Here is a 23148-nt window from a genome sequence, read left to right on the forward strand (position 1 = left end):
GCCCCCCGCTGGCTGGTCCTTGGCTGGCTAGCCCCCATTGGCTGGCCTCTGACTGACTGGCCAGCTCCCAGTTTCTCTCTGCCCACTAATCTTGCCTATTCCTCCTGTGTCTAGCTATTGGCCACTCAACTTTTTCTTTGACCAATCAGGTACCTTAGGCAGGCAAGGCAAAACAGCAACACATCTTTACATAGTACTTAAACAAATGCAGCATAAAACAAAAACAACACACCTTTACAGAACTAAGTAAATACAACATACACAAATGCATCCATGTTTAGATAGTTAGACAGATGTTCTATTCCACAACAGTGCAGCCTTCAGCTGTCCATCTGAGGGTGTCAGCTCAAGAAAGAACACACTCTGTGGATGTCTGTTTGCAAAATTCCATATTAACTGATACAGATTTCAATTCCTATACCCCAAAGACTCCAGGGATAAAGAGCTCGTAACTGATAGGCTTTGGGGTAGGATGGGAGTATAGGTCCCCATTAAGGATCTTTCAGTGCACTTTGATTTTCTTTTTAGACCAGACTGTCCTGGAACTCACAGAGATCCACCTGCTTCTGCCTTCCGATAAAAGGGATAAAAGGTGTGTACCACCACCGCCCAGCTTGATTCTATTTTTTAGAGATTGTCAGTCTCTCACTGAACTTGGAACTCATTGATTTGGCTAGACTTACTGATCAGTGAGGCACAGAGCCTGCTGTGGTTCCACCTCCCCAGCCCTGGGATTCCAGACGCATAACATCACCCCTGGCTCTGCATGTCTCTCTGTGTGTGTGTGTGTGTGTGTGTGTGTGTGTGTGTGTGTGTGTGTGTGTGTGTTCTAGAGGACCGAAATCAGGTCCTTGTGCTTCTGTAGGTGTTTCACCTACTTAGCCCTATCTCCAGCCACCTGATAGGCTTTTTGTGACTGGATCATGAAGGCCCTGACCTAATCAATGGCTCAATCCATTGATGGAGTCAAAATTTGATGGTATTATGGGGAACTTGTGGGCCTATTTAGGGTAGGTGGGAACCTGGGATGTGCCTTTGGAAGCATTCTCACCTACAAAGCCTGTGATATAGTAAGGTCCTACAGTGAGGTCCTGTCCGCCATCTCCTCGGTGGTCATCAGGAAGGACTCACGGGGACTTTGTTGCAGCCCTGAGTGTCCTGTCCTTATCCCAGGTTTTAGTTTTTTTTCTTTAGCGGTAGCTTGCATTGGTTTTTCACAGTACCCCACTCTTCAGCGTGCCTTCTCTGTTCTTTTCTCTGAAGACTACACTTTCGGGGATCGTTTCTGTAGTTCGCTAAAGGCCGTTCCCTCTTACAGTACATGTGGTGATGTTTGCTTGCTTGGCTAGTAGAAAAAAAAAGGAAATTAGATATTTCCAACAAAGTATGGGGAGGTAGAGGGTTGCAGGAAAAAAATAAAAAGAGATTCCTTTAAAATTTGTAAGGGGAGTTGGATGTAGTGGCATATGCTATAACCTCAGCAAAGGTCCAGGGGAGGAGGGGCCCAGATTCAAGCCAGCTTGGGCTGCACAGTGAGATATTATCCCAAAAAGGAGTAAACAGGAGGTAGCTCAGAAAGGAGGGAGGGGAGAAAAAAGGAAGGGGAAGGAATTAAAAGTTAGTCAGCAAGGAAAAAGAAAAAGAAGTAAATATGTCCTCCACATTTATGTATTGAAACCGAGCAGGAATGTGGTGGTTTTAGACAGGTGGGGACCTTGGGGAAGTGGCTGATGATCAGGTGGGAGCTGTGCCCTTATAAAGGGACAGTGCAGGGCGTTCTCTTGCTCTTTCCCCCGTGAGGACACAGTGTGTGTGCACCAGAAAATGTGCCTTCCCTAGACACTGGTCTAAGGCTTCCAGACTCTTGAACAGTTTTGCTGCTATAGCCCAGTGTGTGGTGTTTTGTTATAGCAACTCAAGTGATCAGAGGCACTGGTCTGCTGTATTGAGAGAGCTCACTGATGGGCATATTTCCCGTATTTGTGTGTGTGTGTGTATGCACAGTATTCCACTTGGTAATGCATTGTGAAAGATGGTTTCTTGTAGCACAGGAAGGGATTTACTGTCATTTTCCAGCTCAAGGAGTGAATATATTCCTCCATGAGCTGCCATACCCTCCACTTTCCTCCCCTCTCATTTATGGTCTTATATCCCGAGGGTTGAGTCTGAAATAACCATGCCTGTCTGCAGAACTAGACAGCCTTTAGGTGAAAATAGGTGATTTCTTCTCAGTGTTGTTTTTGAGTCATTTTAAGTAAGCCTTTATCTCAGAAGTCCAGGGAAGCTGACTGAGTACACTTGTTTTCTTGGTTGGTTCTACTGAATAACTGTCAAGTGTTGTTCAGCACATAAGAAAACAAGGACATCTGGCTTACCATGGGCTCATAGCAGAGCATCTCTGAAGACTCCCATGAAAAAGCTGTATTTGACTTTCTGATCCTGATCTCTTGTTTTAGCTCCTCCTGCCCTGACACAATATACCTAGGTCAGGAAGGATTTCTGTGTCCTGAATGTATGTGACCGTGTGGGAAGTCACCTGCCCCTGCAGCTTGTGGACCACCTTTAAAAACAGTTTGAAACCGTGAAGTGTCACAGGCATGTATTATAAGGTAGCGGTTGCCGTTCACACGACACCTCTTAGTAGCCATTATGACTGTTTTGAGTTCACCAGATAGAAGCAGGGTAGCAAGCAAACATGAAAGTGGATAGCTTAGCCACCTGTGGGTAGAATTCAGTGTTCTAGTGCAATCTACTTCATTTATATATGAAGATTTTTCTATTATGAGAAATAGCCAATTGAAATATATTCAGATGAGAGTCACTTGTATGTGAGCATTCAGGGGTTTTGTTTATTGTTTTTTCTTTATCTGTTAGCTTCACGTTTCTTATCCTGAGCAGACACAAGCCAGACAGTTCTGTTTGCTGGAGGTTTTTATTTGTTTGTTTAACTTTAGTTACATTTCTCACTTTAGAAATCAATAAGGAGATTTTCATATGAAGAGCACACACAGGTGCTGGCTTCACACCTTCCATGTTCACCATCGCCTCTTGTGCGTTCATTGGTGTTTATAGCTGTGAAAACACAAGCTCATCATTGCTCGTACTTATCTGGGGAACCCCACTGTAGTCCCCCAGATGTGTCTTGCAGGTTTCAGAAGCATCCGCCCCTGGCTTGGCTTTTCGGGCTCCATCCTTCCTAAAGGATGTAGGGCTGTCTGCCTGTGCACATAGACTTTTACCACATTTGTGATTAGGTTTTGAGCTGATGTTCTCTCGCAGAGGTCTGGAGATCAGAGTGTATGCTCTGGCCTCTGAATTCTGGCTGTAAACACCTCAGCTCCCATTTCTTGCACAGGAAATTTAGGAGTCTCAGAGTCTAGATGAGACTGTGTGTGCAGATGTGTGAATTGAGAGAGAATGATTATCTGAGAGTGTGCGTGCTTATGTGTGTCACAGTGTGAGTGAGTCTGAGTGCATGTGAATGAAAGTGTGTGTGTGTGTGTGTGTGTGTATGTGTGTGCGTGCATGCATGTGTCTGTGCATCTGTGATTGTGCCTGCATGTGCATGTCTGTGTACATGAGAGAGTATATAGTATATGTAGTTCTTTCTTATGCTAGCTGATATCCTGAACTGATCACGTTGTGTAGGCAGAGACTGCTTGTGCATTTCCCAGCCACCCAGATCCGAATAATGTCACAAAAACTTTATTAATTACAACACTGTTTTGCCTATTAGCTCAGGCTTCTTATTAACTAACTCCAGCATCTTAAATTAACCCATTTCTACTAATCTGTGTATCACCACAAGGCTGTGGCTTACCAGTAAATGTTCATGGCGCCTACTTGACTCCACCTACTCTATCTCTGTTCAGATTTCCTACCTGGATTTACTCTGCTAAAATTGGCCAAAACAGCTTCTTTATTAACTGATGGTAATAAAGCATATAGCATACAGAGGGGAATCCCACATCAATGTTATAATTCTGTTAAACATACTTTTTGTTGGGGTTGGAGAGATTGCTCAGCAGTTAGAGCACTGGCTGCTCTTCCAGAGGTCCTGAGTTCAATTCCCAACACCCACTTGGCAGCTTACAATCTGATGTTCTCTTCTGATCTGCAAGCATACATGCAGACAAAGCACCTATGTACATAAAAAATAATATATATGTCATTGTCTATATAAATATTATATAAATATTTCAATGACAATTTTTTAAATGTACTTTTTATAAAATACAGTTATTTAACTAAAAAAATCTCATTTTTGGGCATCCTCGGCAACCAAATAGTCAGTTTTCTTAAATCTTACTGTTAAAAAGAATTAATTAATCTAGGTATCCTTCAAAACACACCCTACCCTACACTGGTAAAAATGATACTAGAAACCTATGGGAGAAGGAAGAGAAAAGTCCTGTAACAAAAGCCTTTGTGTAGATGCATCAGAGGTCACATATTCTGGAGTATTCGTTTATGATGCCTGGAGATAAAGCCTTGGTGTGCCATGTGTCATACAAGACCACAGCTCCAGAAGGCCACGGAGACGCTTTATTGCCTACACTAGTGTGTGCCGTGTGTCATACAAGACCACAGCTCCAGAAGGCCACGGAGACACTTTATCACCTACATTCAGTGTGCATAGGCATTTGGTGTTTCCTGACTAAACAAGTTATTAATTGCGTTTGGAAATGAAATTCTCTGACATTAGGGGATGGGACTTTTTCCTCCATTCCAACAAAATGCTAGAAGAAAAGACTGAGGGGAAGAAGGAGGCCCCAGCTGTGAAGAAGCAGGAGGCCAAAAGGATAGTGGATCCTATTTGAGAAAAGGCCCAAGAACTTTGACCTTAGATAAGACATCTAGCCCCAAACAGATCTCACCCCAATCCATTCAGCTGCAGCAGCAAAAAGCTACAAATGTGTTGTCTGAGCTTTCTGTCCTGCCTGGTTCCCACAATCCTTAAGTCCCAAAGAAATTACACAGAGGTCTACATTAGTTATAAACTGATTGGCCCATTAGCTCAGGCTTTTTATTAACTCTTATAACTTATATTAGCCCATTATTCTTATCTGTGTTAGCCACATGGCTCAGTACCTTTTCTGGTGAGGCAGTCACATCCTGCTTCTTCTGTGCCAGGATCACAACTGTGCACCAAGCTTTCCTCTTCCCAGAATTCTCCTGTTCTCATTGACCCACCTCTACTTCCTGTCTAGTTATCCTGCCTATACTTCCTGCCTGGCTACTGACCAATCAGATTCTATTTGAAATATAATTGACAGAATAGAGACAATTGTCCCACACCACAAATGGCTTTAAGTACCACCTGCAATTCACCCAGGCCCTGGACCATCAAACATCTGCCCAGCTTCCTAAGCTTGTGCACAAGTACAGGCCAAAGACTTAGCAAGAAAAGCAGAAGAATTGATTGACTCATGCCGAGAAGAAAGCTACCAGCTAAGGGGGCAACCACACTGAGAGACCACCTGTCCTTTGAGTAGGGGTCAGTGCCGTCACTCCTTGGGACCAGGAAGTCTCAGCTGGCAGTGATCAGTCTTGATGTAGACCCAATTGTGTTGGTGGTCTTTTGCCTGTTCTGTGTTGCAAGATAGTGTTACCTACTGGATCATCAAGGAGAAAGCCAGACTGGGCACTGGTCCACAGGAAGACATGCACCATCATTGCCTTCACACAGGTTAACTCCGAAGCCAGAGTAACTCTGGCCACACTGCGGAAACTACCAGGACTAATTACAATGGCAGATATAATCAATTAGCTCTTCTGAGAGGCAACATCCAAGGTCCAAGACCAAAGACCTCTCCACCAAACTGGGCTAAATGTGCGCTGCTGAGTTGACTGTTGAACACAAATATAATAAATTTTGCCTTTCAAAGGAGAGAGATTTTGAGGTCAGGGGAGATGGCCTGGCAGATAACAGCACTCTGCCAGAGGGCCTGTCTGTGGCTCCCAGCACCCACATGGCAGCTCACAATAGTCTGTAACTTCAGTTCCTGGAGATCTGATGGGCTCCTTGTGCACATCACACAAGTGCGCGCACACACACACACACACACAATTTTGAGAGAGATTTGGGGTGTGGATTTTTACTCTAGTGGCTGTCTGTAATCTCTTCATTTCTAACCCCTGGTAAGAATACCTCACGCTGTAAAGGACCTAAGGGTGCTGGGTGGTATTCGGACTTTGCAAGTATCAGAATCTCTTGGCCCAAATGCAAAGCACAATTGCTGGCTGACTTCCAAGATTTTCTAATTGGGTACAGTCGGGTGGGCCCAGGATTGTACTTCTGAGTTACCAGGTTATACTGTGGTTGCTACTCTTAGGAAAAGACACTGAGTTGGGAGGAGAGACTGGAGCATGCCAGTTCCGTGTTTGCTTTTATTCCCTGGCTGACATGTCACCCCTGTGTCCGTCTGTCACCCCTGTGTCCGTCTGTCACCACTGTGTCTGTCACCCCTGTGTCCGTCTGTCACCCCTGTGTCCGTCTGTCACCCCTGTGTCCGTCTGTCACCACTGTGTCCGTCTGTCACCACTGTGTCCGTCTGTCTGTCACCCCTGTGTCCGTCTGTCTGTCACCCCTGTGTCCGTCTGTCACCCCTGTGTCCGTCTGTCTGTCACCCCTGTGTCCGTCTGTCACCCCTGTGTCCGTCTGTCTGTCACCCCTGTGTCCGTCTGTCTGTCACCCCTGTGTCCGTCTGTCTGTCACCCCTGTGTCCATCTGTCACCCGTGTCCGTCTGTCACCCCTGTGTCCGTCTGTCACCCCTGTGTCCGTCTGTCTGTCACCACTGTGTCCGTCTGTCACCCGTGTCCGTCTGTCACCCGTGTCCGTCTGTCACCACTGTGTCCGTCTGTCACCACTGTGTCCGTCTGTCACCACTGTGTCCGTCTGTCACCCGTGTCCGTCTGTCACCCCTGTGTCCGTCTGTCACCCGTGTCCGTCTGTCACCCCTGTGTCCGTCTGTCACCCCTGTGTCCGTCTGTCACCCCTGTGTCCGTCTGTCACCCCTGTGTCCGTCTGTCACCACTGTGTCCGTCTGTCACCACTGTGTCCGTCTGTCACCCCTGTGTCCGTCTGTCACCCCTGTGTCCGTCTGTCACCCCTGTGTCCGTCTGTCACCACTGTGTCCGTCTGTCACCCCTGTGTCCGTCTGTCACCCGTGTCCGTCTGTCCCCCGTGTCCGTCTGTCCCCCGTGTCCGTCTGTCACCCCTGTGTCCGTCTGTCACCCCTGTGTCCGTCTGTCACCCCTGTGTCCGTCTGTCACCCCTGTGTTCGTCTGTCACCCCTGTGTCCGTCTGTCTGTCACCCCTGTGTCCGTCTGTCACCCGTGTCCGTCTGTCACCCGTGTGTCCGTCTGTCACCCCTGTGTCCGTCTGTCACCCGTGTCCGTCTGTCACCCCTGTGTCCGTCTGTCACCCCTGTGTCCGTCTGTCCCCCGTGTCCACAGCATTTGAGGACAGGAGCCCTAGAAGCAGTCTGCCCACAGTTCAGCCTCACTCTTTGCATGGACGCCCTGTTGCTGGTGTAGGACAACCACTCAGCTAACTCAGGATTGGCCTGCCCACCCCATTCCCCTTTGACGTTTCCCGTCAGCTCCCATTTCAGCCGGGTCCTCTATCACTCATGTGGTCACAGCTTGCCTTTGTGCCCACTTCCACTTCATTTCCTGTTCCAAAGGCCTGAGACATTTCCCTTCTCTGAGTGTTTCTCCACACTAGCTGTCCTCTCTTCAGTCTTCTCCCACGTCTAACTTCTTCACAGAGCTCTGTTGTAGCTGTGTTCATGTCATCATTTGGTTAGTCCCTGCTGCTCCCCAGCTGTGAGCTGGGCCTGTCTTGGTACCCACCATAGTGCTACGTTATCAGAAGCTGATGTCGTGTGGAAGATTCTCCACTTAACTCTGAACTGCCCCACAGGCTCATTCGTATCTTCAACAGTTGGTCCTGGGATAGTGGTGCTGTGGACACTTTAGGAGGTGCCTACATCTGCCTGGAGCAGTGGGTCACTAAAAGTGGGCCTTACCTGCTTCAGATTATAGCCTGCGTCTACAACTCATGGGTAGCAGTGTGAGTAGCTGCGCTCCTGCTGCCATCGTGATTGTGATGCTCTGAAATCCTCTGAAACTGTGAGCTGAAAGAACCCTTTTGTTCTTTCAGTTGCCTGTCAGGCAGCTAATGTGGTGTTAGGCTTTTGTGTGTAAATAAAGGGAGCACCAGGTGAAATCTCACCCTCTGTCGGTGGACTCTCAGCTGGACTGATCTTGATACTTGGTTGGATGGGAAGATGAGAAAGGAAGAGGAGCTTGGCATGTGCTCGTTGCTGCCTGCTTGCAGCTCCAGAAGCATTCTTCCAACAGCATTCAGGCCACATGTCCCACCCAGCGGGACACCAACGGGAGCCTGGGCCCTGAAGGGGAGGAATGGACAGCAAGTCTGTATTCTGATCAAGCTGCCAACTTTATTTTTTCTCAGGAGCATTATATAGCAAACAGGCAGCGGGGGAGAGTCGGATGCTATGCCATTGTTCTAACGGGAGTATCAAGTCTGGAGACAGCTCTAGCTGATAGGAAGAGATAAGGAAATACTGAGGTTCTGTAGATGTTTACTTCTGGGGCCTGGGGCCTGCAGGTCTGCAGGTCTGCAGGCCTACTTGGCTCACAGGGAGAGATAACAAGATACTGGGTTATTTCCTGGGCCCAGAACTTGCCCTACAGAGGTAAATATCTTACTTAATTTGTAAACTAAAATGGCTTGACTATAAACAAATACAGGTCTTTAATCCCAGCAGCCACATGTGCCTGTCCCTTCTTCATGAAAACCTCTTAGAACCCCTTTCTAGGTTCTCTTGTTTTTCCATTTGACCTTCAGTAATTTTGTAGTAAAATCTTTACATTTCTTTTATAGAGCTGGGATTTAAACCCAGGGACTTCTGCATGCTAGGCATCTATCTGCTAGAAAGCTAAATACCAGCTCTTAGTCTTTGCACTCTTAAATCTCAGTTTGCTGCCATGATCTTTTTCTTTTCTTGAGACAGGATCTCTCTAAGTAGACCAAGCTGACCTTGAACTCACAGAGATGTACCTGTGACTCTGCCTCCCAAGTTCTGGGATTAAAGGTGTGCGCCACTACATTTGATGCATAGTCTTTTTACTGCAAGTTCTTCCAAGGCCGTAGTTGGCCATCTTTTACGTGGGTCTGCTCCGTATAAACTGACCTGGATTATAGACATCAGTACTGGGTTGATCAGAAACCTCTGACAAGGAATGAAAAGAGCGATTGTTGTCCTGTGTTGATTGCCGTTGGTAGCTGAGGATTAAACATAGATGCTAGTCAGCTCTCTCCCACAGGGAGCCCCAGGACTCTCTCCTTAGTGGGACAGATGCTTCAAATCTTCACCTCACTGTCTAAAGCTATCTCTTAGAGTTGAGTCTCTGAACAAATGAAGGCCACGCATGAGAAATGTCACTACTTGTTCAGTCAGGGAGTCCCTCAGTCACCACTTGCAGTGTCTATAATTCTGGATATATTTTGCAAATCTCCAATTTTTTTTTTAACATTAAGTTTTTCTGTATCCAGAAGTATCATATTCTTTTTTTTTTTTTTTTTTTTTTTTTTTTTTTTTTTCAGAAGTATCATATTCTTGAAGAAATGTTCTTTACTGTCTGGAGCAGCTAGGGAGCTTCACCCTTCACTCACTGTGGTGGAGGTGACTGTCTTATCTCTGTGTTTTAAATAATAGAATGTCTGCATGGCAGAATGTAGGGTATTTTGCTTTTCTTACATTTTTTTATTTCTTAAAAATTTGCAACATCTGACTTTTATAGTGAAAAAACTTTTCTAAATACTTTTGGAATAACTATAGTGGTAGACATTCATTATTTCCTTTATATCAGAGGTTAGCAAGCCTTTTACATCTAATGTCTCCTAGTAAACGTGGTCGGCTTTGTAGGCCCCGTGACTCTGTCTTACTTGTAACCTGTGTCATCAAACTGGAAGAAGTCACAGGCAGCACAGGTGAGCACAGCGACTTCCCACTGAAACCGATGACCTTTGAATTGATGCTGGGGTTCTATATTTGCTTGTGCTAGGAAGTATTCTTTTTCTCTCAACCATTTAAAACAAAGTGGTTCTTAGTCCAGAGGTTCACAGCAGCAGCCCTCATAAATGCTGGGAGTCATGTCCAACAGATTCTCAGACACCCTTCGTGACCTTGGAGTGTGATCTCTTAGTACCAGTCTCTTGGGTGACAATTACATTTTCTTTCTCCCAAAGAAAATATTAACAAAAAAATGCTTTTGGTAAATGAAACACTTTAGCCTTTTCAGCACTGCAAGTGATTTGCTGCCTTGTTTGGCTCCTGATGGTGGGAAATTCACCACTGGGAAGAGCAAATGGTCATGTTTGAAACAAAGGAAAAAGAATTCCCTTGGAATCACTGGCTTCTGATACCATTTGGTTAGCTGCTCTGTTCTCATGGTGAACATGGGGGACATTCCACCCTAGTTACTCTGGAGTTTTGGCACAGGTTTTCTGTCAGTGCCCAGCAGAGAGCCTCAGCTGCGGGAGAGGTGCTGCCACCGAGGTTGTTAGAGCAGCACCTCTGTATTTGTGTAGACTCACTGTTTGTCGCCTGTATTCACAGCATCTGTCTTTATCAAGTTTAACAAGTAAGGACCCCTCCCTCCACCCTTGGAATTGTTTCTTTGTATCTGCATAGTATAGAAATGGACCCGGAAAAATTACCTTTTAGGGATTTGTGCTCGGTGGTTTGTATCCACAGATCTCATGCTCAGCAGGTCTGTGTGTATCTCAGAAAATGCACCACTAAGTCTCTGCAACTGATTCTTTGGTACATAAAAGTTAAAACCACCAATTTGGAGGGGTTAGAGCCAACTGAAGGGGTGGGCAGATGGCGTTCCTCAGAGCCTGCCGTCCTGTTACTAGATCCCTGAATGGAAGGTTGTCTCTTCTGGAAAACAGCATGGACAGACCTACTTACTAGAAAGGGTAGGTCAGCGAGGATGCGCCTGCCCCGTCTGTGGGTTTGTTTTCTTTGAAACCAGGCAGCTGTGCCCACATTTGCTCTCTGGTTCTATTGAGTTCAGCCTTGATGCCCCACGTAAATCAGATAGGGGAGAGATGAATCATTCTTCATTGTACTTCCAGAAGCCTGTCGGGACCATGCTATGTGAATGTCTTTTTTAGGGCGAAAACCTAGTTTGGAAGTTCTGTGGCTGAGCCAAGAGCCAGCAGTGCAGGCCCGGCGCCTGGACACGTTGCTAGCCTGCTTCAACCTCTCCTCCTCCAGAGAAGACCTGCAGGCGGTTGAGAGCCCATTGAGAGCACTGTGCTGCCTCCTAATCTACATCTTCGTCCAGGTAAACTCTGAGCTCACGGTTCTCGTATATAATAAATATATAGGTGCTGCAGCTACCACACGGTCTGGCCTCACCTTCCTGGAGCGCTGTGAGTCTTTCTGTGGGCCAGTTCCCATGACCTCTTTCCACAGAGCACAAGTAATCCTTCAGGATCCTCATGAAGAGGTTAAGTCAGAAAGTTAGTGTGTCCGCAAGTCAGTGGTGGTGTGTGTTTATTCTCAGGATTGGCTGTCCTCTCAGAATACTGTGGTAGACCTAGATGGATAGATAAATCATAAAATATTATGGTTTTATGTCGTTGAGCTTAAATTAACTTTTTAAAAATATTTATTTTATTTTATGTGTATGAGTGTCTGGTTCCACCCATTCCCTGTATGCATTTGTGCCATCTTCTATGCCTGGTGCCCATGGAGATCAGAAGAGGGCATTGCATTCCCCTGGACCTAGAGATATGGGTGGGTGTGAGCCACCATGTGAGTACTGGGAACGGAGTCCCGATCCTTTGCAAGAGCAACAAATGCAAATGCCCTTAACCACTGAGCCCGGTCTCCTGAATTTAGCCCTTTTTGGTTGCAGCATGGAGTAAAATTGCATATCATTCATTATATGAAAATTGAGTTGAAACTAGTTTGATTTACTCCAATCTATTTAACAAGACTTAAGTCTGATTTGAGGAAATCTTGGAAAAGCATTTATGATAGTTACTTTGGTTATTGCTACAATAAAATTCCTGGCCAAAGAGACTTAAGGCAGAGCTGTTTGGCTTCCAGTTTGAGGGAACAGTCTGTCCTGAGGGAGCTCACGGTGGCAGGGGCACAAGACAGTTGTTTGGGTTCCGCCCCGCAGGATAAGTGCTGGTGCCCAGCTTTCTCTTGGCCTGGGATCTCCGCCCCCATTTGCTGTTCTTTCCAGTCAGTTAACCCAGACTGAAAACTCCGCCACAGGCACACCAGAGGCATCTTTTCACAGGGAATTCTAAACCCCATCAAATTGTCAATCATGCTTAGTTACCTGTGAGAAAGACACTTGAGGGTTAGACCGTCCCCTAGGTGTGTTTCAGTTTGTTTGTTTGGTTGGTTGGTTGGTTTTGTTTTTTCAAGACAGGATTCCTCTGTAGCTTTGGAGCCTGTCCTAGAACTCACTCTGTAGATCAGACTGACCTCAAACTCACAGAGATCCGCCTGCCTCTGCCCTCCAAGTGCTGGGATTAAAGGCGTGCACCACCGCCGCCCGGCTAGGCGGGTGTTTTAAGAACAGCCTCCACAAACCTGACGAATTGTGGGTAGAATTAAATGGTAATGAGTCTCAGTCTAAGCAGAGATCGCTGTTTACAGATTTTAAAATCTGGATGTGTGCCTGACTTTGTCACAGATCCTACATTTGCAGGATTTTCCTTTCATTTGTATAAAGAGGTGGTGCCTCTTTTGGAAAGACATGGAAGAGGGTAGTTACCAGCGTGTCCATGTATCTTCACTTGACTGGGAGTGTGTGCCTAGGTCAAGTGCTGGGCCACGTCTTTCCAGGAGAGTTTCAGGGTTAGGGTGGCATAAAGCCTGTGTTCTTTCTGGTTTTCGGGGACCATTTTATCTGAAAGAGGTATATAAGAATTTTATTTTCCAGGTGCTCTTGGTTAAATTTCTCCAATGGATTTGTCATTGTCCTGTTTTTTTCCCATAATTTTTTCTGCCACAAAAAGAGCTCTTATGTAAGAGTAGAATTGCTTCATAAGTAGTAGACATATTGCTTCTACTTGATTACAAGTGTGATTATTGTGCTAGCTACTTTTATGTGAATTTAACACAAGCTAGAGTCTTTTGGGAAGAGGGAACCTTGACTGAGAAAATGCCCCCACTAAATTGACCTGTGGGCAAGCCTGGGGGACCTGCTGTTGACTGATGATTGTGGGAGGGTCCAGCTCCCTGTTGGTGATGCCATCCCTGGGTTGGTGGTTGTGGGTTCTTTATGAAAGCTTGCAGAGCAAGCCTTAGGAAGCAGGCTAATAAGCAGCTCCTCCCATGGCTTCTGCTTCGGTTCCTGCCACCAGGTGCTCTGACTTTCTTTGATGATGCGCTATGGTTTGAAAATTTAAGCACACTACCCACTCCAAGCTGCTTCTGGCCATGCTGTTTTATCACAGCCCTAGAGAGCTGAGAGTTTTATTAGTTGCTTTTCTCATTGCTGTGTCAAATGCCTGACAGAAGCACCTAAGTGAGGAAGGGTTTGTTCACAGCTCATCATGGCGGGGAAGGCACATTGCTTTCATTGTCAGGAAGCAAAGAAAAGCAAAGGCTGGCACAGGGTTTCCCTGTGTCACCCTGGCTGTCCTGGGACTCATGCTATAGACCAGGCTGACTTTGAACTCTCAGCGATCTGCCTGCCTCTGCCTCCAGAGCACTGCCAGCCTGCTCGGCTCATTCTTTATCCGTCCAGGCCCTCCACCCATGGGATGGCACCACCCACATTCATCACGGGTCCTTTCTCCAAGGCAGCCTTCCTAGAGGGAGTGTGCTTCTATGGCGATAACGGAGTCCAGTAGAGATGGCATTGAAGATTTACTGTCTTAGTGGCTCAGCTCAGACAGCGTCAGCCTCAGGAGTGTGTGAGATCTAGTAGGCAGAGACACCATGTCTTTGGGTCACTTAACTTATTTTAAAAGCTACATTAATCCCTCCCTGTCTGTGTTTCTCCCAGTTCTCTGTCTCCCTTTGCTTTTCTCCCACTTTTTGATTCCAGAGAACAGAAGGGCCTCATCCTCTGGGTCCCTTATTTATGTAGCTGGGATCCAAGAACAATGGTGACATCCAGGATTGTTGAAGTTGGCTGCTCCCCCAGTCCTGGCCACCCCACCTCAGCCTCTGAGTCATCCATTTTTGACATTTTATGCATAAGGGATTGCACTATTACCCTGTGGAGAGCTTTGTGTCGTAGAGTTGTGGATGATGAGAGTAGAGACTGTGCATGTGTGTGTACCTCTGTGTGTGTGTGTGTGTGTGTGTGTGTGTGTGTGTGTGGTACATTATAACAAATGGAGCTCACACTGGCCTGTGTGTGTGTGTGTGTGTGTGTGTGTGTGTGTGTATGGTACATTATAACAAATGGAGCTCACACTGGCCTGTGTGTGTGTGTATGTGTGTGGTACATTATAACAAATGGAGCTCACACTGGCCTGTATGTGTGTGTGTGTGTGTGTGTGTGTGGTACATTATAACAAATGGAGCTCACACTGGCCTGTGTGTGTGTGTGTGTGTTGTACATTATAACAAATGGAGGCTCACACTGGCCTGTGTGTGTGTGTGTGTGTGTGTGTGTGTGTGTGTGTGTGTGTGTGTGTATGGTACATTATAACAAATGGAGCTCACACTGGCCTGTGTGTGTGTGTGTGTGTGTGTGTGTGTGTGTGTGTGTGGTATATTATAACAAATGGAGGTTCACACTGGCCCTTTTCTGTGCTTTTCAGGTGGACACTCTTTCCCTGGAAGATCTGCATGCATTTATTGCTCAGGCCTTGTGCCTCCAAGGAAAATCAACCTCACAGCTCATGAACGTACAGGTACAGTCATTCATCACGGCCATGGCGGCAATCACGCTGTGCTCACAGGGTCCGCATTCTTTCTAGCCTTTTCATGTTGTAGTTGGCACTTCATAGGAAGCGCAAGGCAGGCATGTTTCCTCAAGGAAACACATGGTCATCCTCCATCGGCAGCTCCCAGATGGGTATCATTTCCTTGCTCAGGACCCCAGGTTGTTTCAGGGCCTGACCTGGTCTTCTGAGTTTGAAGAAAAGCATTTGTCATCCTCTTTGGCCTCAGAGAAATAATGCCTTCCCTGGTCCAAGCTCACCTGTCATATCCCTGTGTGCACAGCAGGGTGGAGCCAGGCTGCACTTCCTGTATCCTCACCCAGCACATAGTAAGTGTGCATACATGTATTAAAACTTAGATTAGACTATATGTATAAAGATCTGTGTACATATTTCTATACTTCTCTCTGTAGCCATAGGTTCCCCAACTAATCATAAATTGAAAATACTTTTTTTTTTAAACTGCATCTATACTGGACATGTCAGTCAAATTCTTTGTCAACCCAATCACAGTGACATATATTCACATGGTGTAAAGGAATATTCCACAGTACAGCATAACAACTCTTCAGGTATTGTTTATATTATACTGGGTATAATTATTAGAGGTGACATGAAGTATATAGGAGCAGTCTGCAGGGCATGTGTAAATCCTGGATCATTTTGTTTGGAGGTTCTAGCAGGGGACATATTTCAGTCAATTGTTCTCTGAGACTGAGCATAGCTTCAGGAGGGACGCTCATGGCTTGGTGAAGGAGAAGGGATAACCACCTAGCCAGGCAGCTCAGCTGAATCAACCCTGGTAATCAGTAGGATGATAGATGTTATGGATAGAGTACCCTCACGTTCCTAGTTCATTTTGAAATTATTTTCTTACTACCATCTTTGTAATCAAAATAGTAATCTCTTGATTTCAAGACTCTAATAATCTTTAAAATTTTTGTGAACCTCTGTACTTAGATAACTTAGGTTGTAGAGATTCCAGGAGCTCTTGTTAGCTCTGAAGCCGTTGGGGATGGCCCTAGACCCAGCCCTTATGCCTCTCTCTTGTTTTCATCTTCATACTTCCTCTCTTTAGCTTAATCTTTTCTCCTGGTTCTGCCTTCTGGTTGGCAAACTCAGTGTCTCTCAACTTAGAAGATTCTCCTAGAGTAGAGATTCTTATCTGTCACTTGTGACCCTTGCTGAGCTGTGACACAGCAGGTTCCATATTGCTGGACTCTGTCTCCTCCATTCCCTCTCCAGTGAGAAGTCTCCAACACTACACAAAATTGCTGAGACAGAGATGGAAACATGGCTACATGTTGTGTCAAGTGTACTCACAGAAATGTAGGCTGAATTAGGTCATTCCAAGCTTTGTCCTATGTATGTGTATATGAATAGACACGCAGATGTAAGTGGTTCTGAGTCGTCTGTCTGTCTGTCTGTCTCTCTCTCTCTCTCTCTCTCTGTGAACAGATTGTGAAGGGATCTCGGCCATTCCTAGTACCTTCTTCATGCTGCCTCTCACTTGGGAAACAGTGAGACTGTGTGGCCCAGACAGGAGATTAGTGTTTGGAGATTTTACTTTCTTAATGACTATATAGAACCAGAGCATGCTGTCCTTTTTCTCCTGAAAGGTAGAGATAATGTTGCAGCTGTAGTGGCCTCACTCCACGATGAGAAAATGTTAACACTTTAGAGGCAAGACAGGAAGAACTGTGGGTCTAGGCTAATACTAACCCTAAGGTCACTAAACTCTGCTTTTCTGTCGTCTAAGCAGTAACCGTTACCGATCGCGCCAACCTTAGCTTGTAGCACCCACACAGCTAGCGTCCGCTCAGGCTGTTGTGCTGGTACATCTCCAAGCCAGGCCACAGCTAGTCAATCCGTGCTCAAGAGGAACATGGCAGTCATGCCGGAGTTCTTTGAGTCCCTGCCCCCAGCTGAACTTTGGATAAGTTTCAGGAGCATCTCAAGTGATGAGTTCAGAGCCTCTGAGGGTAGACATGATGGACGGAAGAACGAGCAGTTGGCTGGGATTGAATACTCCTTCCTCCCCTCTCTGTTTTTACCTTTATCCTCCTTCTTTTTAACTTCATCTTTTCTGATGGCTCTACCCTCTGGTTGGAAAACTTGTCTCTTAATTTAGGAAAAAATTCCATCTATCCTGATCTCATGCTGGGATGGCTTTCTGTAGGCAAGTCCCCATCAAAGAAGGGGAGTTATACATAGGTGAAACCAGAGCCAGGACTCTTGGAGACCCAGGAATGCCCTGCACAGTGAGAGCCCTGACTTGTGAAAGCGGAAGGAGCCACACAGGATGGGATGACAGAGAAACAGCAGAAGACGCAGAAACTTGAGTGCGTTTGTTTTTAGAGTTCTGGATCTCCAGGAGACCTATCAGCAAGCTGCCCCTAGGAAGCTCAGTTGTCTTTTTATGTCAGTTCCTTGTCTGTGATCTTTATATTTTGCTATACTTACTTATTTGTAAGTCCTTTCCAGAATTCATCAGAAAAAAAAAAGAAAAGAACTGGTTTTCCTATTGATTATGTATTCTAAGCCCTAGAGAGAGGAAATGCGAACAGATGATGGTCAGTGCTAAGGAACTCCACGAATATGAAGAAGATTTATGTATCATTGAAAACTGTATAGCACCTGCTTATGTACAAAGACCTGGGTTCTGTGGCTTGTCTCCAGCAACAAACCCAGAAAACGTGGAGTAGAGAATATCACAGCCTAGGGAGAATGAAGTGTTTCAGAGAAGGCTGGCAAACCTTTGTTGAGCAGAAGGCATGTCCTTCTTCACAGAGGAGTCATAGCAGCTGGAAAGGTTGCTGATTACAACAGAAGGTTGTGAATGTTTCGCCAGTAAGAACTGAAAGTGACCGCAGCCAAGCTAGCGTGTGGGGAGGCTTGAGGGAGACTTAGCTACTTGATGTCTTCATTTTGTTGATTCTGTGTCTCATCTCTGTTGTTTCTATTTCATTGATTCAGCCCTGTTTTTCTTTCTTCCCATCTGCTGTTTCGGGGTTTTGTTTAGTTTTGTTACGGAGCTTCCAGGTCTGTCCAGTACTGACTCGAGATCACTCAGTTTTCTTAGACGCTTAGTTCTGTGGATTGCCTCCTCTTGGAACTTCATTGAGTTCCATGGGTTGGGGTATATTATTGTGGTTTTTTTTTTATTTAATTCTAAAAAGGTTTTAATTTTCTTCTTAGTGATCTGTCTGTTAGTGAGAGAGCAGCCCTGAAGTCACCCGCTGTCCGTGTGAGGGTAAATGTGTTATTTTACCATAATAATATTTGCTTTATGAACTTGGGTGCTCTTGCGTTTGGTGCATAAGTGTTTAAATATGTAACATCCTCATGGTGGAGTTTTCCATTAACACAAACGTAGTATCCTTCCCTATCTCTTCTGATTAGTTTTGGTTTGAAGTCTTATTTTGTCAAATATTAAAATGACTACAACAGCTTGATTTTTAGGTCCATTCACTTAGAATACTTTTTTCCAAACTTTTATCCAAAGGTGGTGTGTGTCCTTGGGTGAAATGTGCTCATGACTGCAGCAGAAAGATGGATCCCAGTTCCTCGTCCAGTCTGTTAGTCTGTGACTTCTTACTGGGGAACTGAGGCCATTACTGTGGAGAGTCTCCAGAGAGCCGTGCTTGCTGATTTCTGCTAGTTTGTTATGGTCTAGGTGATATTATCCTCTTTTGATTTATTGTTCCGGGATTATTGATTCCTTGTGTCCTTCTTCTAGTTAACCTCTTGAGACGGAGGTTTCCCTTTTAGTACTTTTGTAGACCTAAACAGGTAGATAGAAATTGCTTGATTTTGGTTTTATAGCAGTCTGGACTGACATCTGTGGTCTCTCGGAGTGTTACTCCGATGGGCCTGCCTTTATATCATGACTTTTCCCTTGCAGCTCTTAACATCTTTCTCTGCTCTGTGCATTTAGTCTGGTGCTTACTGTGTCATGGGGAATCTCTTTCCTTTCTGGTCCTATGCATTTGGTGTTCTGTGTGCCTTTGATAGGCATCTTTTTATTTAGATTAGGGAAATTTTCTAATATAATTTTTGTTAAAAATATTTTCTGTGCCTTTGACCTGGGTTTCTCTCCTTTCATACCTACCATTTGTGCGTTTGGTCTATTTATAATGTCTCAGATTTCCTGGATGTTTGTGTCTGTATTTTTTTTAAGATTTAGCATTTTCTTTGACTGAGCTATCCATTTCTTCTACCTTGTTTTTAAGACCTGAAATTCTTTCTTTTATGTCTTTAGTGAGGCTTACCTATGCGGTTTTTGTTAAATTTTTCACTTCCAATTGTATTTTAGTTTGATTTTTCTTTAGTAATTCTGTTTTTTTGTTAAATTCTACTTTCATATCTGAAATTTTTTCATTATTTTGTTCAACTGCTTGCTTCTGTTTTCACAGAGCCTAGACGAGATTCAACAGCGAGAAACACTTCAAACCCCTCAGCCAACAGAACACGCTCTGTTGCATGGATATGCCAAGTGTGGTGACCTTAGGGTCACTGGTAGAAAGTGCATCTGGGGTCAGAGGGTGTCACAGAGGAATGGAGATGGGCTGAAAGAACTAGGGGACTCTGGGTCCACACCAAGAGGGCAGGAAGTGGGCTGAGAGGAGACACGTGCTGGGAGCTTCAGCAGAACTAAGGAGTACTCTGGAGAGGCTGGACCGGATGACAATAAAAGTTGCCTGCTGGGTTGTAGACTAGTGTAGCCACTGGGGTTCCCTGGTAGAAAATAGGGGCATGGGTCTGTGAGTGTCACAGAGGAGTGGATGGGGCTAGAAGGAAGGGTTAGAAGGGGCAGCAGAGCCTCATCTACAGAGAGAGTTCCAGGAAAGCTACAGCTATACAGAGAAACCCTGTCTTGAGGAAATGGAGGGAGCGAGGGGAGGAAGGGAGAGACGGAGGGACAGAGGGATGGAGGAACAGAGGGAGGGTGGGACAGCCAGAGAAAGGACCCTTAGGTTCACACCAGAAAATAGAGTTCATACCCGATAGTCTGCCTCCACATGATCCATCCTGTTGGTGAACTTCCCCTGGATTTTTTATTTGACCTACTGGTCTTTTCCTTTCCATCATTGTTTTGGTTTAGGTTTTCTTCAGTATTGATCTGTTTACTCTTTTTATGTTGTGGATTGGCCTCCTCATTTCATTCAGCAGCCTGTTTGTGTTCTTGTAGAAAATAGTAGGGTCCTCCTTATAATGTTACCATATTTATTATCACTCTCTTCAATCCTAACGTCCAGAATTTCATCTGCATAATACTAGTTAGGAGTTATTAGAAGGAGGTTGGTGATTTATAGAGGAAATAAGTTGGCTTGTTTGTTTTTTTAATGTTACTTATGTTTTGCACTGAGATTTGCTCATCTGGGGTTAGAATATAGGCTAAGATTTGCTGTTCTTTTGATTGTTTCTTGTTTGAGTGGATGTGTTTACAATGTTTACAAGAGACTGGGTTGTAATATAGTTCTGATGTTGTCATCTGTTAGACTGTTGTTCTAGTCACCAGGCTCTATCTACTCTGCCCCTGTGGGCTGAGTACCAGCTGCAGCTCCAGTAATTAAAGTACTTCAGTAATGTCGTTGCCGGTGACCACAGGACACTTATTAGTAAGGGTTAATTTAGAAAGTAAATGGACCTCAGTAGTACTGTGGACACTAACAATGCTAGCGTGAATGCAGAGAAGAAAAGACGTAAACAATCCATCCCTGTGAGACTGGCAATAAGCATTAGGTTGTTAGGTGGGAAAGCAGAGGCAAGGGGCATACATAGGAGTGATAAGCATTAAGGCAAAGGGGAAATGAGGTGGATATGTGGGATTTGGTTTAGTTGTAGACTAAAAAGAAGCAAAGATATGCTTAGTGATTAAACCAGGTCATTCGTGGACTTAGAAGATGCAACGCCAAGTGGAATAGATTTCTCGGAGTCAGAAAAGAGAAAGAAGAGTGTAAGAGTGTGCGATACGAACAGCAGGTGACAGCGTTGGCCTGTTGTAGTGTCCGCCTGTACTGTGTAGATGAGAAATGGTTGTCGTGGGAACGGAAAGCTGGGAACATCTAAGAAAAAGTGAGCACGGGCCTGCATGTGCTTCCCTGCGCTGCTCTGGCTTCGCCTCCTTGGTCTTGGTGTAGGTTGTGTTCCCTGTTGCTTTTAAATGGTCCCATCTCCCAGCGCGATGGCTCTCAGCTCCTCTTGTGCAGGGTGTTTACTTGGCTGTTTTGGTGGCTGTGGAGAGCTGAGGAAAACTCAGTCCTGCTGAGGCTGCTGCCCTTCCACAGGGTCGTCAGGAGCTGCTGGTTTCTCTCCCTGGGCAGTTTTGTCTTTCCTCATTTGTGTGTTGGTGGTATATACCTGGGAACAGTCATGGGAACCCCTATGTGAAATTCCTGCCACTACCGTTCTGTAGACTTCCTGGCAGGAGTCTTTCAGCCCAGTTTGCTTGGGGGAAGCAGCTTTGCGAGGGGCGGCTGCTGAGTGGCAGCAGCAAATCCATTCATGGGGCCTGTGGCAGAGGAGACTTGTTGAGGTGTTGATCAAATCTATTTCAGGACTTGGAAAAGTAGCAGATGGAGTGATAAAATATTCATATTCCCTTTAATTCCCAAACGGTAATCAGCGCCTCCGTCCAGTGTGGCTTCTGTTCTGCCATCTTATCCAGAAGTCCTCCGAAAGGAAAGCCTCAAGGGAATTACAAAACCAAAGCAAAACAATAGACTCCAAGCAAGAGCTAAACTTAAGGAAGAAAGAGCCACACGCAGAATTCAGTTATATTCCCCGTATTAGCAGTGAACACAGGGGAACTGAATTATGAAAACAGTGCCATTCATAATTTTTTTTACTAAATTGAATTGCCTAGGTACAAATTAAACATACGTAAGATTTGTAGGTCCAAATTTGCAGTCTTGCTGGATGTTGTAGTGCATGCCTTTAATCCCACTCCTGGGAGGGAGTCAAAGGCAGGACCTATATAGTGAATTCCAGGACAGCCAGGGCTACGTAGAGAACCCCCCTCTCCAAAAAAATGATAATCTCAATTAAGCAGGCGAGAGAAAAGCCCCGCATGTGAAGGCCAGAGGACTTCACTCACAGTAAGTGAAAGAGGGGCTGTGTTAATGGACTTTAGAAGTAGTTTATTAAATTCAGTTCTGCTCGTGATAGACTCCGCAGACCAGACGTAGAAATTTTATGTTAATGAAGAGCTTCTACAGACCCTACAAAGAATCCCCGTGTCTCTTTCTAAAGAATGACAACTTCCAGAGTCACAAGCAGTTGGAGCAGTTCAACCCCTTCACGGTGAAGGTTAAATCTGCAGTGACCCAAGCCCATGATAAACAGCTGTTTAGTTAATGAGGCAGGGTCTCCCATGCTGTGTCCCTGCTGGCCTGGAACTCACCGTGTAGAGCAGGGTTGTCCTGAACTTGTGACAGGCAGGCTCTGGCACTACAGCCGTGTGTCCTAAAACAATAGTCAGATTCATGTAGGTGAGGCCTGTCTAGGAACGGGCTGAAACACCTGCTACTTTCTCTGACTTTTTTCAGCTTTATTTACTGTGTCAGATGTGTAATAGTGTTTAAGGTAACATTGGTCAGTGTGAGCAAAGTGATTCCAAGAAGGCGATTGGCTCGCCGGTGCTCTGGTTTCCATGGGGTTTCTTAGACATCTGTAGTGTTGATGCCAGCAGTGGGTTCAGCGTTCCAGACCCATGGTGAATGTGTGGCCTCTTGTGGGACTGTGGGGCCCTTTGTTAGCATAAAGGGTGACTCCTCCATCAAGAACAGAAGAAAGCTGAACATAAAAGTCTGTTTAACAAAGAAAAGAAGTAGTTCGTATCAGCAAGACATTTTCTTCTTTTATGTGTATGAGTATTTTGCCTGCATGTATGTCTGCACCGTGTGTACCTTGGACTCTGCATGTAGACGCTAGAAGCGGGCATTGGGTCCTCTGGAGCTGGAGTTACAGACAGTCACTATGTGGGTGCTAGAAATCAAACCCAGGTCCTCTGGAAGAGCAGCCCTTAACTGCCAAACCATTTTGCCAGAGCTGAGGCAAGATATTCTTAATTTATAAAAACTCAGGCACCAGCCTTTTGAGATTACATCATTTGCCATTTTATTTTTAAATGGTATTCATTCGAAATGAGATTAAGTATGGCTTTTAGAAAACATGG

General features: G+C 45.3%; 1 protein-coding gene across 9 annotated transcripts in view; it reads left to right on the forward strand.

Moving 5' to 3' along the window:
• The window catches only part of Fam120b (family with sequence similarity 120 member B), a 48666-nt gene that overhangs the window by 13273 nt on the left and 12245 nt on the right, over positions 1–23148 (forward strand). For all 9 annotated transcript variants that reach the window (XM_075951625.1, XM_075951676.1, XM_075951616.1 and 6 more), the window contains exons 5-6: positions 11217–11389; positions 14847–14939. In XM_075951625.1, coding sequence (XP_075807740.1) covers positions 11217–11389; positions 14847–14939 — 266 coding nt within the window. The remainder of the gene's footprint in view (positions 1–11216; positions 11390–14846; positions 14940–23148) is intronic.

This window comes from Microtus pennsylvanicus, chromosome 1 (genome assembly GCF_037038515.1).
Source record: "Microtus pennsylvanicus isolate mMicPen1 chromosome 1, mMicPen1.hap1, whole genome shotgun sequence".
In the NCBI taxonomy this organism is placed as follows: Eukaryota; Metazoa; Chordata; class Mammalia; order Rodentia; family Cricetidae; genus Microtus; species Microtus pennsylvanicus.